The sequence below is a fragment of the Trichoplax adhaerens genome, genomic scaffold (genome assembly GCF_000150275.1).
Source record: "Trichoplax adhaerens TRIADscaffold_3 genomic scaffold, whole genome shotgun sequence".
NCBI lineage: Eukaryota > Metazoa > Placozoa > Uniplacotomia > Trichoplacea > Trichoplacidae > Trichoplax > Trichoplax adhaerens.
In genome coordinates this window covers 4300540-4319430 of record NW_002060945.1, presented here as the reverse complement: position 1 = coordinate 4319430, position 18891 = coordinate 4300540, and the positions used below count along the sequence as shown (strand labels likewise).

The 18891-nt window shown below is 31.6% G+C and overlaps 2 protein-coding genes across 2 annotated transcripts; one reads left to right on the top strand and one right to left on the bottom strand.

Moving 5' to 3' along the window:
- Positions 1-1739: 1739 nt before the first annotated feature.
- TRIADDRAFT_63754 (uncharacterized protein) lies at positions 1740-13044 on the top strand (the record flags this gene model as incomplete). Its single annotated transcript, XM_002110959.1, has 19 exons — positions 1740-1763; positions 4434-4488; positions 5813-5900; positions 6614-6711; positions 6845-6928; positions 7204-7252; positions 7407-7474; positions 7741-7827; positions 7975-8051; positions 8202-8305; positions 8396-8560; positions 9167-9358; positions 9530-9643; positions 9747-9819; positions 10697-10836; positions 11175-11251; positions 11464-11658; positions 12396-12517; positions 12934-13044. 19 exons carry the CDS (start codon positions 1740-1742, stop codon positions 13042-13044), a joined length of 1923 nt encoding a protein of 640 aa, XP_002110995.1.
- Positions 13045-17287: 4243 nt separating this feature from the next.
- Positions 17288-17900, bottom strand: TRIADDRAFT_54484 (uncharacterized protein; the record flags this gene model as incomplete). The annotated part of the gene is made up of 2 exons (XM_002110420.1): positions 17288-17479; positions 17742-17900. 2 exons carry the CDS (start codon positions 17898-17900, stop codon positions 17288-17290), a joined length of 351 nt encoding a protein of 116 aa, XP_002110456.1.
- Between the last annotated feature and the right edge of the window lie 991 nt (positions 17901-18891).

Genomic DNA, 18891 nt, shown 5'->3' with positions numbered 1-18891 from the left:
ATTACGAAAGCAATAAAAATCGGACATCCGTCATACTGTACTAATACCAAGCCATTTTAGGTGTCCATAATACAGTTCGTATGTGGTTCTGATCAAGGAAGGTACCGCAAATATGAACTCCTTGAAATTATTCTTACATTCGATGGTATAAAGAACTATTTTGTTACTAATTTTTATGCGTAATAATAAATCATATTATCGCAATATGATAATAGAACAAATTCATATCCATTATATTTTATCAATATATCAGTTCATTTTGATATATGGCCTTGTGCTATCGTAGTCAAAGAAGGCAACACTAACCTTCACCCCTGGCACTATTTTTATATTCCTAAAGATATTACCATAGCTGTTTTGTTGAGATTATCACGCATAATAATAATATTCGATAGAAGTTTCTCACTTAAAACATGATAGACTATTTTAATGACTCCCTAAAGCTTCCTTACGGCTTGTTGATTGTTGATGAACTCGTGATTGATGACATCATAAATTCTTTTAATAACGTGGTGGATTGCTTTAGAATATTTTTAGGATGAATAAAAAATAGACCTCATCGTCAACAGGATGTAACAGCAGATGTTGATTGTATAGCCACTGGCTGACTAATTGAGACTAATGCCATTACTCTATCTAATATTAGCGTAGTTAACTCCCCACGTATAGGCTAGTTAATAGAATAATCGATCTCGAATCAGAATTGATTATTATAAATCACACTTGGCGTAGCCTTGAAATACTTAGACATAAACCAACATTGCTCTTACTAGCCCATTTGTCCAAATAGGCCAAGCTGATTTCTAGGCTTATTTCTGGGCTAATATTATCTTTACGCAAAATCAGCATGTCGGTAAAAATAGTTACGATCAATTCTAGTATTCTCGTATTCTGATTTCAAGACATTAGATTGCCATGTAATGCAATTTCGTCTCTATTTCATAATCTATCAAGGATAGTGACAAGTTCATTTTTCTCTTCATTAAATAACATGGACAGTTGCTTCCTTTGGACATCAGTGAATAATGTACAGTAGTTGATTATGATCCGGATAATCAATTAGTGAATAATAAGCAGCTAAAAGTATTCATAAATGATCGTTGATGAATAGCTAGAGTTGGGCACCCACTGTGATAGAAGAATCAATGATTGAATTAAGCTTAACTTCGCTATCAAAGTACGATATTGACTTTATACTCCATCAACGTCATTAACTAAAATTGTTCTTGCCTTAATTTAATAAACAATTGTCAGTTCGGAATGATTCATAAAGATGGCCAATCCGTTATTAACATTGCAACAATAACGACTTGACTACCAATGTTATTGGCTATAGAAATAGACGACTATGCAAATAAATTTTGATGCTATTGTTGGTAATAAAGAGTTTGGCATAGAAAATGAGAACAATCAGGATGTTCTTACTCTACTATTACTTGGATGTTATATTAGTTTAGGGCAAACTCTGTTAGTTCTCAACTCATTTCACGTCTGTGCCAGTTGCTGTTAACACGCCGCTGACAGAGATCGATTTTTTTCATTTCTTTACGCTTGTCTCAACTTGCAGAAGAAACTTTGTTTTCTCTTATTCTCAATCCAAAGGCCAAGACGGATTCTCGCCAAATTAAGATTTAATTATGGCCAACAATTTCATTTTATTCCTACTTGTAATAATAACTTGTGCCACAAATCAAGTCTTAAGTAATACCGATGAAATTCTTAAAGAAGTAAGGATCACCATGCCTGGTATTACGCCCCAAAAAGTAAGTTCTGAATTGATTGAATGACGGTCAAGTACTACAAAATAGAGAGTAAAATAAAATAGACTTAAATGATCTATGTAATCATAGATGACATCGTGTAATGGATAGGCTACTTCAACGATACGATAGACTTGATTTTATGCTCTATTCCGTTCTAATTTAATGGATAGTAGCTTTATTAACGACGATTAAACGAGTTAACAAAATTGAAAAAAGGCTTGAAAAATATTAAATCACAACGCCAATGAAGCGTACTATCAAATGGAGTCGATATTGTTACATTTATATAGTCTAGATTTTCTTAGAGCTGTCAAGGTATCTTTGAAATAAATCTCTACCTTACTCATTCTTTTAATTTGGGCAGAGTATACAGCTATGCAATCTCTTGATTTTATATTGTTGCAGGTAATTTGAAGCCCGTGAATTTGTCTTTTCTATCCCTCATTATTTAAATCATCATTCGATAGAACTTTAACGTCCGTGTTGTGTATCTGTACGTTAAATTACGCAAATTCAACTTTTCTTCATTCCAATACGAAAAAATTTTCCCTTGTGAGGGGAAGGGGAAACTTAAATCTTTCTATCTGATTTCAAGACGTTTATCCTATAGGCGATGATGATTATTACCTAATAGCAACGATGTCATGATTTTAATTGGTCCCTCAGCTTTTTTCTCTATTGAATCAATTATTATATCTTATTTAGATAGGAAAATTGAATGATTTTACCATGATTTAATAAGTAAGACTATAGCAAAATTATTTTTTAGCCTATAATTACGTTGTTATCCTGCAATCTATCAATACTGGCCTATTCTATCGCTATTGATTAATATCATTTTTTTTAAATATCTACATACAGTAAAAACAAAGCAATTTACTGTAGGATTTGAATTATAACTGATAGCAAATACGTAAAACGTATTTATTCTTATAAGATGACAGTACACGCAAAAACTAGAGTCCAACTATGTATCCTTCGATAGACTAGTTATTTAATTATTGTTTATAAACAGAATATTCCAACGAATGATGTAACAGTAATACTGTATTTTTTGTCATCTAATGTCTTCTGATCATTCCAAGTGTTCAAACGATGGTTTTAACTATTTATGAGATCATTTCCTACGCTTGTATTGTTATGTTTTGCATCAATTGGGTAATGTTAGATAGTAATTCACTAAGGAAATCATGAGAAGATATGGTTTACTTTATTCTAAAAATTTTTAACAGGAATTAACAATATAGCTTGCGTTTTTTCTATCGAAAGAGAGCTTGGCACATAGTGATGCACTGATTGAAGAAAAATCTTTCATTTATTTCACTATTAAAACTTCTTTAATAACTATTTATAATTGTAAGCTTGAATAAGAATTTAAATTACAGCTTTAATCAAGCATCAAATGAAGGAAATCCGTCTTTTTACTTTGCTATTAAGATATTGCTATTAAAAATTGAACAGTAACATTTTTGGAATAGTAAGGGTTGAAAAAGAATTTATTATCGTGTCACGTACTCACACACTGATTGAAAAAAATTTTAATTGCGGCGGGGATATTATTAAGGTACTTGAGTAAAGTATTGACAAATCTTAACACAAAATGATACAGTATTACAAAATAATTATAACCACAGTCATCGATGAGAGAATTAAGAAATGAATGCAAATACATTATGATATGATGCTAGGTGTCGAATTTTTTATGACTATCATTTTCCTTGCTAATTATGCATGAATAATTTCATCAGTTTCTCTCTTGATTAGTAAATGAACTATATTATATCTACAAGATTAAGTTTTAATGAGTTTAGTTTAAAACTATCCAATATAGTAGTTTTTATAACCAGATTCTGCTTTACTGTTACTCTATTTAATCATTCCATATTTACTATAACTCCTAAATTTATAAAATATTTTTATCCTGAGTTATATGCTTGTTTTTTTTAATAATATAATTTTTATTGCTGTAAGGAAAGTAAATTTGTAGCATTCCTGGTCAATGTTTACAATGCTTTTATATACACATGGGTGCAGTAGAAAATAACAGAGAATTATATATTGGCTTGTTTAAACAGTGCAACTGGAAAACAAATGTTTTAATTATTCATTTCGCTCTATACCTGGGAATAATTTTCGACTAATAGTAATCCTTCAGACGCATTAACTTCCTCTAAAATTAAATTTTCATATTCTTTACATCTTATTGGGTACTTTACAACATTAAATATCCTTATAAACTAAATTTCAATCAGCACTTAATATTGTAATGCTAAATTAAATACCAACCATGAATTATAACAGTAATAAGAACGGCGTGCAGTTTTGAACTTTCGCTAAATGTTTTCTATTCTCCAATTTACCGTATTACGTAATCATATAGGATAGTTGTTCATCTTCATCATTTTTGGAGGTTGATTATGAACTACTCAATAATAAGGACTAGTTCCTAATACACTAGATTGCTATAATATCAGTCATGTTTACTTGTCGCTATTAAAAGAGGTACTAAACTCGAGTAGGTGCCTCTGCTTCCTAATACAGTATATTGGTTCAGGTCGATACGTACAAATAAACATGTAATATATCACACTCAAATTAACTTGTTTTAGCTGCTATGGCTAATTTTTTACTAGAGAATTTTATTGATCTTGATGTTTTATTTTCATATAGCAAGATGATTATTTCTGCACAGTAAAAGAAGTTAAAGAAGATTACTTATATATACGTAAGTACGGTAGCTCTTAGAGATTTTAATCCGTATTTCATAAACTCTTATCAATATTATATTCTTCTTCCGTTATTGAAAGTTATTACACAGTAATTGGCGAAAATGTACAATATTAATACATGAACAAAATGTAATCATTTTAAGAAGAGTTAATATTTTAAAATGATCAATAATCCGCTACGGGTTAATAATTTTCCTAGCAAGAATGCATAATGGTATCACAAGATAAGGCTATTTGTGGTTTTAGAAATATTTAATATTGTTGATATATTACTCCTAAATTACTACAGTTAAAAGGAATGTAATATGAAATAGTATATTGTTGTATAAATTATAAATACTCATTATATCGATACTTTAATATCCTAGAAGATTAATTTATATTTAAAACCTAATCATGGAATACTGACATAAATTATTAATAGGGTATCACATAATACTGTATCACCCAAATATTGATGTAGTTCGCTTTTAACTTCATCCTTATCGTCATAAAATTAGCAGAAAATGACTCTGCAATATTGAAAATTTTTAGCTGTTCGGAGCGAACGCAGATGTATCTTTCATTTAAAAAATGGTAACAGAAATATTCTTTGCGTAAAACAAAAATATTAACTGCACCTGAACATGAAGTAATTCTCAATTAGTTCGGATTTTTCATTATTTTTTCTGTAAAAGAAAAATACTAAACACTTATGAAAATGGAATAAAAGTAAAAATATTTATTAAGCTTAATAGTTACTGAAGCGTTATTCAATACTAATCTCGTCAAATTAGTTGTGATAAACCGAAAGAAAGCTGTATAATCACTAAAAATACAGTTCTAAAGCATAGCTTTTAAGCTTACAAATGGCTTACTTTTTGCTGCAGGCCTCAAACTATATAAACAGTATTGAGATTATTGATTCGATTTTACTTTAATAACTTAATGCATTATTAATTAGAATATAGTTCATTACTTTTAGTAAATTTACGTCATAGCCTTAGAATAAGTAATAAACTAAGCTAAGTAGTTAAATTGCATAAATACTTTAAAGATTAAACGGCTCTGTCACTATTGATTGAATCCATTTTGTGTTCGTGATCATCGTTTTTGATACATAAAATATTAACTAGCTGCCGTACTAAATATATTCATGTATGATTAAGCGTAAAATTAAGCGATAAGTGGCAAAAAATAATGATTATTCATAAATGGTAATCAAGACCTGTCCATTCTTTTAAATTATTGATTTCTTTTGTGTTCAAACTCAATTGCTGGATAGAATTAAATGAAGTACTTTCTGATTGTGATAACAATATCGTGCTATATTACTAATAGGTAAATACAAGCCGATAACAGAGCCAAAAACTGCTCACCATATGTTACTCTTTGGATGTTCTGACCCTGTCAAGAAAACAGGTGTATGGTAAGTCGCTAATCTTACCGGTATCAATGCAGATACAAGTTATCTTTAGCTAAAATTAAGACGACAATGTTCGTTAACATCAGGTTGTTAATAATCATTGTTAGCATTATTAGCACAATTAATTCTTAGAAGCTGTAACTCCTCAATATTACAGGTCATTTATAGTTAATGAAGCACTTATATGCATTACTTCATTATTAAAATCGCAAATTGGACTACGCCATCTAGCATATAAAAGTATCATTGTAGAAGCTAATATTAACACCGTAAAAGTACTATCAGGAGAGAAATCAGTATACTTATGATTGATTAAAATAGCTAAGATACGGATCAGCTTTCTTAATTGCTAGCAGTACAAAAGCTCAACATATAAACATAAATGAATAATTAAATGCGTAGCCATAAAACACTAAATCACATCATATGGCGACTGTGGGTAATAAAAAACTGACATGAAAAGTCTACGACATAGTTCCTTTAAAGGCTAATTACAGCTTGAAAATAGCTGATTGAAATTAACCCAAATACAAATGAAATAAATAGAAAATAGTAAATACTCGGTTGTTACACCTATCATTTTTCAAATCCAACGGATTTTCCGTAACATCTGTTCTACATAAATCATGACCTTGAAAAATTCAGGGAAATATCCTATGGTTGAACCCGAGCTAATTGTATTCCATTCTTATTTCACTTTAATTGTTATTATACAGGAAATGTGGAGAAATGGTTCCAGTTTGTAACGATAGGACAAGTATTCTCTACGCTTGGGCTCATAATGCTGGTTATAAATCCTATGAGTTACCTAAAGGTTGATGTCAAATTTCAATTATATTTACGAGTATAGGAGAACATTAAAGATTAACAAATTCTTTCCTTTATATCAAAGTCAAGGCAATTTCTATATCTTTTCTCGTATTTATTTTCATCATTAATTAATATAGACATTGCTTTCACCGTTGGAAAAGCGACAAGAGTTCGCTACATTGTAACTCAAGTTCACTATGCAAAAGTTGATAAATTTAAAGGTTAGTCTAATCTCAGTAATAATATGAAGTAAACCAGCGAATAGAATAAAATCGAATCCAATACAGTAATGCTGAATTTTATCTTATATTAATATTACTTATGTGAATCTAATAGAGAGCAAAATGTTAATAATTTTTGCAATCTTAGCTTGTTAATGACGTAAAAATATTTGATCGTTTGATCTTTGCCATAAACTGCAACAAGTTCTGAATGTGACTCGTAACTTAGAATTAGTCCAAAGCTATACTCCAACTTTATTGTTTTCCTTTTCTAGGTGGCAAAAAAGATTATTCTGGTATTGGTTATTACGCCACCAGCATTCCGTAAGTAATCTATGTCAACTATTCGCACAAATACGTTCCCGTGCGATATCGTTCATTTTCTGGCAAAAGAATAGATTATTAGAAATAACAGTACTAATATCTGGCATGCCACCAGTTATTAATAGTACATAATTCCCGTATTATATTTAAATAGGCAAAGATATCGTGCTGATATTTATCTTACTGGACCAATGAATATTTATATTCCTCCAAATACCAAAAGTAAGTGCTCATCATGTGAGAGTAATATCGTCATAATGTCCTTTATCGATTTCTATTTACTTGACTGCAGTCATGACTCTTTTCATTCGATTAGAGTACATTTTTGTAAGTTAAATAGAAATTGCACATTTATATAAAATAATTTACCAATAGTATCTATAAATATTCATGATCATCAACTGTTGATAGTTTAGATAGATATGTAAGGTCAAGAATTGGAAACAGCCTGACTTTACTAATTCTTTCCTCCAACATTCGCTACTTAGGGACTAACACCGACGTTCTTTGTCGTATGAATGAGGTTACTTATCCATTACATCCAATTTCAGTCCGTGTTCACGCTCATGCTTTAGGTAAATAAAGTTTGTATACTGGGTAAAAATGATTAATGTTAATCCTATAATTTCCATTCCATGAAAGTATAGCGAAATTACTGTGATATTAGCAACTGCTGAGCCATAAATATGATAATGATCCTTTTTCTACTTTTGGTGCTGCAGGTCGCGATATTAGTGCATATCGAATTCGGGACGGAGAGTGGACGAAAATAGTTAAGAGAAGTGCTCAAAAACCTCAAGTTAGTATTAGAACTAAGTTTGGCCGTTGTAATATTTGATTATTACCGTTACTTGTATATATTCGTAAACTATTTAGTAGAATGATTATGTAAAATATCCGTCAATTTAGTAGTAAACTACATCTGCACCTATTATTCCCTTGATTTCAGGTTTTTTATCCAATGGAAAAGACCATTGATATCCAGCGGGGCGATTACATTGCAGCAAGATGCAGTTATGATTCCACTAAACGTAATAAAGTTACCACTAGTGGGTAAGGGGATGGATTAATGATTGATAATACTATTCACGTATGCTGACTATAATTTAAAAGGTTAAAACATAATCCTTATTTTACCTATAGGGGTGGAATGAATGATGAAATGTGTAATGTGTATATCATGTACGCAGTCGATAGTCGAAGCTCTGAAATGACTAATTCTGCTTGCTTCCGCTCATCACCGAAAGAAGTAACCGATTACATGAACCGTTTAGATCGTGAGCTCGAACGTGATTATGACGACGAAAGGTATATTGACGAAATATCAGAAATGGATTAATATGTTACATCTAAGGCCGCTGCTTAAATTTTGTTACCATACGATTTCCGTATGCGTATATCAGATATTTGTGTAAGATTCTAAAGGAATAATTACTATCTATTTATTGAAAGCAAGGCTTAAGGCGTCGCTACTTCATATTTACGGACATGTTTAAAATTGTCTATTAGTTCACTGATAATAGTATTTCATAACTTACTTATCGCGATTACCTATCCTACGTATGGTTGGTGATAGTTTAGCCTAAAATTCAATTTTTTGATATTTTTGCACTTACTACTATAATTAATTATCATTAACTTGCTGTTAATAATTGCTACGATATGAAATGATCACCCACAGTATTCAGTTATCCACGTATTAAGTCTTCCTTTTTAATCTTGTGATTGCAATAAAGCTTACAACATATCTTATTTGGGTGTGATTGGTATTTATGTTCGATATATCTTATTAGGAATGATAAATACCGCTAGTTATATTATAGATATTTTAGATATGATAAAGTGATAATTTACGTCCATAAAATTATCATTTTAAGGTAAGCGACTCATCTTTCTGTATAATTACTATATTAGAGAGTTTATGGATACTGACCAAACCGCAGAATACAAGCGCAGTGCTATCTCTCGGCTCCTTCCCCTTATGGAAGATCAAACTTGGTCTAACGCTGTTAAAAAACTAAAAATTGGCCAAGTTTCTTCAGTTGATGTTGATAGAAATAATTACGTCTATATATTTCATCGAGGGAAGCATACATGGGGTCCTAGGTCAGTCTTACGTCTATTTCATACCATTTATAAGTCAGTTCAAACGTATTGAGTTATGATAACTTGTCGTATAATACTTAAAATTATTGAAGGAGTTCCCTCAATCACAGATTAAAATGCGATATTTACCGAGTTCTAATCAATTTTTTTCATTGCCCCTAATTATTACAGTACGTTCGATGAACAGAATATATATAGAGATGCTCGTGATCCAATTTCAGAGCCAACTATCTTAAAATTACATCCTAAAACCGGAAAAGTAATGGCTACCTTTGGAGCAAAAATGTAAACAATTTATCGGATAAACTTTATAACATAATGTTATATTTATGACGTCGTAGTAGTCCTTTTACCGCTAAATGACTCATTCGAGACACCTTTTATTTAGGTTTTATTTACCTCACGGACTGACCGTTGATCATGACTTTAATATATGGGTAACAGATGTTGCACTTCATCAAGTAAGTAAGAAATGACGGTACTCTTATGCTATCTCAACACGTTGTACCGTAAAAATATCTCTAAAGCTGCAGTAGCTAAGTTTCATGCACTACTGAAATAATCTTTAGAGCTGGTTTTTACTACACATGGCAATTTTATAGCAGAAAAAGAATTTTATTATTTTATAATGTTACAAAATATAGCACAGTAATAACTCTAGTTATTGATAACAGGGTTTAATTAACTAAGATAAGCAGTGAAGTAGGATGGTTTGTATACCCGTTCTAAATATTTAACTATTTCTTACCATCAAAAACTGGTAACATCGGTGATGAGTAGCGTAGAATTTCCCACGAATGTTTATAACATTATCAGAATCGATTGACTATGGCACAATATAGAACACATTTCCGCTGTCAGCTATTCTGAGAGGGCTTGTAAATTAATTCTTTTAATCACGCAACTTTTGCTTATACGCTTCTACTAATAACACAATATACCATCATGAATACGCAAACTTCCCTAGCTACACTTAGGGCTATGATCAAGCTTACGAGTAGCTATTTCATATAGTAAATTCTTGCACGGCCATATTAAAAGTTACAGAATTATTAAAAATCACTAAATATTATATACTTATTTAATTTTTTCTTACAATTACAATTGCTTATTTTATAAGACTGTACATATCATAGCCTTTATAAACCGTTATGTGTAGTAGAACTTGGCAATATTTCAGTTTTTTATCTTATAAACAATTGGCAGCTTGAGACCATATACGATGAGATACTGTCATAGCAGAATGATTAATATACATGGTTGTTGTAACCATTTTAAACTTATAATTTGCGAAGCGTCAAAATTAACCAAGAATAACCACTGTTATTTTCATTAAAGGTAATAAAACTCGATAAGAACGGCAAAGTTTTGATGAAACTGGGTCAAAAATTTTCACCAGGAAAGGATGTGCATCATTTTTGTAAGCCAACTATGGTTGCCGTAGACGAAAAAACCAAAAATTTCTTCGTATCTGACGGGTAAGAACTTAAAGATTTTTTTTTAAATTTACTTATATGTTTTGTATTCTAAAGCTTGGTAACCATTGCTTTGGGAGAGTAAAAAAAGCATTTATTTATATCGACTTCATACTGCTTACACTTACCTTAGCCATTCGTAATCACAATATATGACGCTAATTGAACCCTATTAATATATAAAAATTTCTCTGTCATTTTCACCTTACAACTGATCTATTGCAAGATATCTTAAAAGCCTCTACTATTTTATGCTTTTCTTGACTATTTAATATTCTTCCATCGTTTGAACTGTATCATTGCCTGAGCTTTATTCTATTTAATTCTATTATCAATGACAGTTACTGCAATGGTCGCGTATTACAATTTTCTTCCGGTGGAAATGTTATCAGTCATATTGGTGCTCAAGGCTTTGGAAGTAAGTATTTATTGGCATAGAAGATTGCCACTAATTTTTGATACAGTAGTACATAAATCTCCTATTAAACATATTTCAGCCTAGTTAAATTGGAATCCTGGCTCAAATCTAGTCTAAATAACATTTTACTCTCGACTGGAAAACAGACTGATCACTATCTAATAGTTATTGCTATTGGATTATTAAAATTTTTCTTGTTTTCAAATGTTTAGCGCATCAACCCTTAGGAGTTTTTGCTGTTCCTCATGGCCTAGCGATAGACCCCCAAAAGAGATTACTTTATATAGCTGATCGCGAGAACTACCGTGTTCAAGTAATGAGCGTGGATGAAGGCCGGATCTTAAAGCAATTTCCCTTGGGTAGTGTAGCCATTAAACCTTATGGTATAGACTTTAGCCCTTTACATGGTATGAACTAATACGTGATCAGGAATTATTGAAAATTCAATTAGTATAAATATTCTAGAGAATTTCGACTTAAATTTCAAGTAATTTTCTCGCAGTCAACATGATTAGAATATATTTTAGCGATACAGATAGTCTACATACAACACTATCTAATGATATAATGATTTATTCAAGCACGTGGCATAGATTTTTAATTAGCAGCGGTGGATATAATGACAGTATTAACAATAGTATTGACTAGCTTTCGTAATCAGTTAGTTGGCTGAACAAGAAGGAATTTTATTCAATTGTAGAATAGTTTGACTCGAAACCGAGAATGGCTACAATTAGTTGCCTAGAGAGAATATTTTTAATAAAAATTACAGCATAAATGACTATATTAAAACTACAATATGTTAGGCATTTACTAGAAAGATGCCATTCGATAATCTCAAAGAAATTGTTACTTGTAATTTACTGGTAACAGAGGAAATAAATAGTCTATTTACAGCCGACGTAGTAATGCTTATGATTTTTATTGCTTTATCACAGTCGTTGTAGAATTGATTAAATACACTCGCATATACACATATATATATATATATATACATACGTATAATAAAACTTTTCAGTAAAGCATCTTTGAGTTAATGCTAGTATTTATAAACTCGATAGAGTTTCGGAAACTAAGTGGCGATTCTAGATTTTGTACAATCATAAAATTAATACTGTATTAATTATTTGTCGATGTCGACTAGGTGGTATTCTTTATATAGTCTCTTATGATGAGAGTGGAAAGGATTATCCTAATGGTATTCCTGGAGTAACCCTTGACGCTTCTACAGGAGAACCACTCCAAACTTGGAAACCCAAACATAAGGTAAATTTAGATATATGCAAGGAAATTGTATAGACTAGGGTAACTGATCACAATGGCATTCTATAGCACGATATTGAGTATTTCAGGCCTTTGGTATATCGTGAACTAGTTTATGATATTTGATAGCTACGCGGGATTAATCATTGATTTGAGATTTCCCACCTCAGTCACTACTAGTGATTAATGCTGAGAGCTAGATAATGTTATTGAATACTTAATAAATTTGATAAACTTTCTATTCTATAAAATAAGTAATGGAACTTTAATGATACGCTACCTTCCCATTCTTAAAAATGAATTAATAAATTCTACATTAGACTAACCTGTTCATTTACGGTTTTAACTAGACTCAATCAGATAAACGCCTAAAGTCAATCATTTATTAACCTAATAGTTTATTTTTTATCTTTTTACAGGCACTATATCGACCTCATGATGTTGCCTGTGCAAAATCCAGCAATGATTCTTCCGTTTACGTTGCTGAAATATCGTCGACTAAAGCATGGAAATTCATGTATAATCTATAAATATCCAATCTAGGTATCATGGGAATAATAACATCCAAAATCACAGTTTAAAAGCTATTTTTTGCAGATTATATGATCTAAGATCAAATCTGGATATCTTTTACCCTTATTTATGCTATACACCCAATGAATGAGCATAATGTTTTTATTGGAACTTTTTTTCAAATTATGTACTATAGCTGCAATTAAACTCTTTCTATAACTGTATAATCTTTGTAAAAATTTTATGAAGTAATGCTTTATAATAGATATATTAAAAAGCAGCTGCAACTTTGGTAGCTCTTTTCGATAATGTTGCTCAATAGTGCTAAACCAACTATAACCCATAAATAAACTCATAATTATCATATTTACAAGTAATTTGTTATGAGTAGACTTTCATATCCAATATTTGGATGGGTTATATCGAAAAGCTCTTTGAGTCAATCGATATGGACATTATTTTTACTAAAGAGGTTAAAAATAAAGTCAATATCTTACAATATTAAGTGATTACACTGCTATAGCTAGTTGTAGATATGCTAAGCCTACAAGGAAATCCGTACAGAGAAATACATCTTATAAGTGTATCAATCGCCAGCTACTCTACATAGTTTAAACCGGAATGAAAACTTTTTATTGTGGCTCAAATAAGACAGGTAAGATTATAGTGTTAATACTATGCCTATACTATCGCTATAAATTTAGATAAACGATAGAGAATTTATTGGCTCCTTATTAGTCAATATGATATTTTCAGAGCAATATATGGGCATCTGTAATTTATACATTGTGTCAGTATATCTTCTGACCATAACATAATTAATTTTAGTGTGATAGAAATATAGAAATCGAAATATTTAGCACTCATTATTTAGCTCAGTTTTGCTACCTGTTTTAGAGGTCATGGGAACTTTTGCTTAACGTATTTACACTCATACTCAAGTATTACTCAATCTAGCTGGAATAACGCCTATAAATTATTCTTTATGCTTTTAGTAAAATTTGACTTTTCTGTCATCAATATAAATTAAAATGCCGTTTACTGTAATGCAATAGAGTCTTAACTAGTTTTCTATAATCCAATACTGCAAACAAAGTTTACTAAGATTGAAAATACTAGCTGTTATGTATTGTTTCTTGGTGTGGGTTTACGGAATCACACGAAGTATAATGTACAGAGAATAAGCCAGACACCTAATCATTGAACGCTATCTTACTAATTTTTCTACTGTATATAGTTATGTATAATCTCCTCTACATAACATTAGCCAAAAGTAAAGTACTGCCGATTACATTCATAATTATATGTGTTATTATTCTCAAGTGGGTGATGGCAATGGTCTGTGCATCAATCTGCTATGATGTATGCTTGCCATATATTTTGATATTAACAAAAAGCAAGTTAGATAGCATTTTCTACTTGGTTCCTCAGCGTTATGGATATCTCAGAATAGAGTCTACAACTTGAGCAGAAACTATATTTTTGTAGTAGTAATGAATAAAAATAGGTTCGAACTTATTTAACTTATTATTGAAAAAGATATTGTGCTTACATGAGTACGATAGTGCGGTATGGTAAGAGCAAAGCAATACCGATAGCGTTCTTAGCTATTATCTTGCAGTAAGTGATAACGATGGCTGGTACATTTTAATCTTAACAAAAAGTAAGCTAGCTAGATAGTATTTACTACTTTGATCTTTAGTGCTTTGGTATCTAAAAATAAAGTCTACAGCTTTAGCAGAAAGCATATATTTTTGTAGTAGTAACAAGTAAGAAGTGGATCGAACTTGTTTGACTTTTTATTTAAAAAAGATATTGCGGTGTACATGCGTATGTGCTTTAACCTGTGTAGTAAAGGACTAAAAGTAGAGTCCTTTATAGCTTTTAGTATGTAACTAGTATTATTTTACTATAGAAAATACCTAGAAAGTGATAGTGTCTTTAAGTTTTACCCTGCCAAATCATCATGTCGCCATCTTTTCTTCTTCATTATTTTACAAGGTATTATATAGACTACTATAGAAGTAGCCCTAGAGCAATTGCCTAATCTAAAGAAAGGGCGTTTGATCGTCTATTCAAAATTGTAAAGGAATTTGATTTAGTAACAAAACCCTATCCTTAGAGAAAGGGGACTTATAACATGACGGAAAAGTACTGTAATGTAGTCTATAATCGTACAGTTACCGTACAATCTGACGCTAAAACATCAATTGTCAATACTTGCGAATACTCAGCAATACTAATGTCAGAAAAGTAGTCGTAATAGTCATATAAATTTTTTTGATAAGCGATTACTGTGATCTTTATAAAAACCGAATTTTTAGGATTCGGATTCCGGAACCGGTCGGATTTATGTCCGATGTAATTTTCCTGTTTCTATTTATGTCTGATATAATTTTTCTGTTGTAATTTTTGGATTTTAGTTTATGAAAAATATCGTAAAAGTTGATTTTTGAAATTTGAACTTTTTGTTATGAATTTGAAACTTTGGAATTTTATGACGTGACTTGAAAGTCACATTAGGAAAGTTTAGTTAGAAAATAGAAAATAAGGTGGAAATTGGCAGAAGTTGTGTTGATTGTTAAGTAGTTAGAATGTTATTCTTATGACTAAATCTTGATGTTTAAAGGTTGATTTTTAGACTTTTATAGTGTATTAATGATAGAAATTATATTAGAAGTGAAGTTTGATGTATTTTTATAGTTAGCTAGTTAGTTTTATAGTGTTTTGTAAGGGAATCGTAGGGTAAATTGTGTCTGAACTTTGAATGATTTTTGTTTTCTTAAATGGTGCAAAGTAGTTTTCAAAAAACGGATCTTAAGAGCGATTGGTTAGCAAATGTTTAGTTTTAAATACCTCTGACGGCTCTACGAAGCCTATAAATGATAGTGCAATTAGAAAATTTAGAGAGAGAGTAGAAGTAGATTTTATTTGAAGAACTTGTTGAATTTAAAAGGCCTTCGGGGTCGAATTGTCGGAAGTTAAAACGTTCTTCTTTTTGAAAGGTTGTTTGGTCGTTGACAGTTTTTAAGTCTGTCACTTATTGTATCAACACTTAAAGCTAAGTATTTGTAAGGTTATTCGGTTTATACTTCTCTCCATTTTGTTTTGTAATAAATTGTTGTTCGGTTATTTCCCCAAATTTTATTTGGTGTCAAAGTTTTGCTAAGTCGACCGGAGTGCAACGAAAGTAGAATCAAAGTTTGTTAAAGTTTTGTAGCTTGATCTCTACTTTTTTCATTTCATTACATCCCACCGAGACTAAATCGACGCTATTAACTGGGATCACATCAATTGATTGCAGCCGGGTATTATGCAACTTGTTCAATGGCACTGGGGGGGTATTGTGATATTATTAACTTATTATATACCCAGGTCAATGTTAATATTGTATGTTTTCAAAAAATCAATACCTAAGAGTACGGTATATACGCTGTCCTTCACTACCCAAAACTTATGTGTAATGCTAAATCTGCCAAAAGTTATAGCTGCTTTAATTTGGCCTAGCACTTCTAAACTATCCCCTTTTACACTAGTGAGATTGGGATTAGCTACTCGCTGTATGGGCACGTCTTTTACGATCATTTTAATCAACCAATCATATTGTACTATCGATTGCACTGTGCCTGTATCAATAACGATGTCAGATACCATAGTATCATTAAATGAACCCTTAACCGTCAATGCACTATTTGATTCTTCAATATTATCATTTTCTTCCGTTAGAATTGTGCTTACGAGTTACTGCTGATTTGGTCTACTATGGTTCCTATTGGTTGATAGGTTTGCCAATAATCTTGAGGGAGGTCATCTACTGTTAATTTCTTGGTTATCTCTCACTGCCTCTTGCTCGATCATATTAATAGTGGCTTTGGTATTGTCCTGATTTGGAGAAGGTTTACTTACTGTCCGACTTACTGTTTGTGCAACTGGACGTATGTTTCCTACCCTTGGGATAACCTGTTGTTGACGTAATAGTTTCCAACAGTTTGTCTGTAAATGCCCATATCGTTTGCAGTATGAACAAAACTTTTTCTCTTGGGGGCATTCCATCACGCGATGTCGCCACTGATGGCAATTATAACATTGAAATTGTGGTGGTTGTGATGATTGTGACGCGGAACGTTGATTATTATTATTTATAAACTTTTTATTGTTGCCATATTTGTTTCTATTGTAATTGGACTTTGGATTATTGTGCTTTAGATTTGCTTCAATGCCTGCGGTGGCGATGGGATTCTTCTTGGGAGGTCTACCTTCTCATAATTTTACCCCTGCTATTCTAGAGCTTGCGTCATCAGCCCTGGAAATTAATGATACCGCTTCTCGATAGTTGGTTGGGTTCTGGATTCTGACCATGCGGGCAGTATCCGTCTCCAGACCTTGAAGTAAATAATCTAACTTTTGAGAATTGGTTAACTTGTCTTCTGGGTATGCTTTCTGGTATATGTCCTGAAAACGGGCAATGTACGCTTCTCCCGTTTCCATAGGATCTTAGCGTAGAATAGTCAACGCCATCCTATATTGAGATCTATATATTGCATTATCATATTTTTCAAATAAAGCTTTTAAAGCATCTTTTAACTGACTGCTACGACACGAGTTTCACCAACAGTATACTATCGTCAGACGTGGGGGTGGTAGAACGAGCTGGTGCAAGTATTTCTAGGCGGATAGTTTCTCTAGCAAACCAATCGTCATAATAATCTCCCACCTCATCTAACAGATTTAGTCGTAGGAAAGCCAATTGTTTCTTATCTGTATCTAGGCCTAACGCTAATACTCCACATTCTATCATTTGTGTGAAAGTGCGAACGTTTTCATCATAACGGCCTGAAAACTTAGTGAGTGAACCCACTACTGAAAAATCCATAATAAAGAAATCTGAAGTATCACTCAAAAATACGCACGTAGGCGAAACACGAAGAAGATTTTCAAATAAAACTAAGACCAAACAGAAAAAATTCCCCTTCAAAATCGACGAGAGTCTCGGTGGGATGTAATGAAATGAAAAGTGTAGAGATCGAGCTACAAAACTTTAACAAACTTTGATTCTACTTTCGTTGCACTCCGGTCATTTATTTGGTGTCAAAGTTTTGCTAAGTCGACCGGAGTGCAACGAAAGTAGAATCAAAGTTTGTTAAAGTTTTGTAGCTTGATCTCTACACTTTTCATTTCATTACACCTGTGTATACGTTCATGAATTACATGTTAATTACGAAAGATTACCAAGAAACAGAGCTATTAGCATACTGTAAGTTAAGCGGAGCAATCAAAATAATTAAATGTTAGTATCCTGTCGAGTAGTCGCGTGCGTCGCTATTCATTAATGCTCCTAGTGTGAAACTTTACTTTCTCATTCAACTATTGCAAAATAACAGACTGAAGATTACGAATGAAATGGTGCGTGATTATAAGATTTCAGGATCACTCGTGAATGCAACCAGTGTGTCAATTTAATGTATAATCCACTCGTAATCCACTGTAAGATACAAAATAGTTTTATTTATATAGTGATCGATTGTTAACGTTATTGAATTCAAGTAATGTAGTTTAAAGTAGCAATCTGATTTACGTAGGTGATATTTGCTTTATTCGGATACATTCCGAATCAGTTAGTAGTCTATCTCAGTTACCTGAGATAATAATACTTATGTAACACAAATTCGTTTTCTGTTTCTAATCAAAGCTAATTACTGTATACAACTGTTTCAAAAAAACATACCGAGATTTCACTTGAGCGAGACACTATGCAGACAAAAGTAACCTTATTTTTGTCATCGAGACAATATGCTGTTATCTTATTAACCACTCAAATTGTACGAAGTATGATGGAAACTACGATCAATTATGCATGCTTTGGA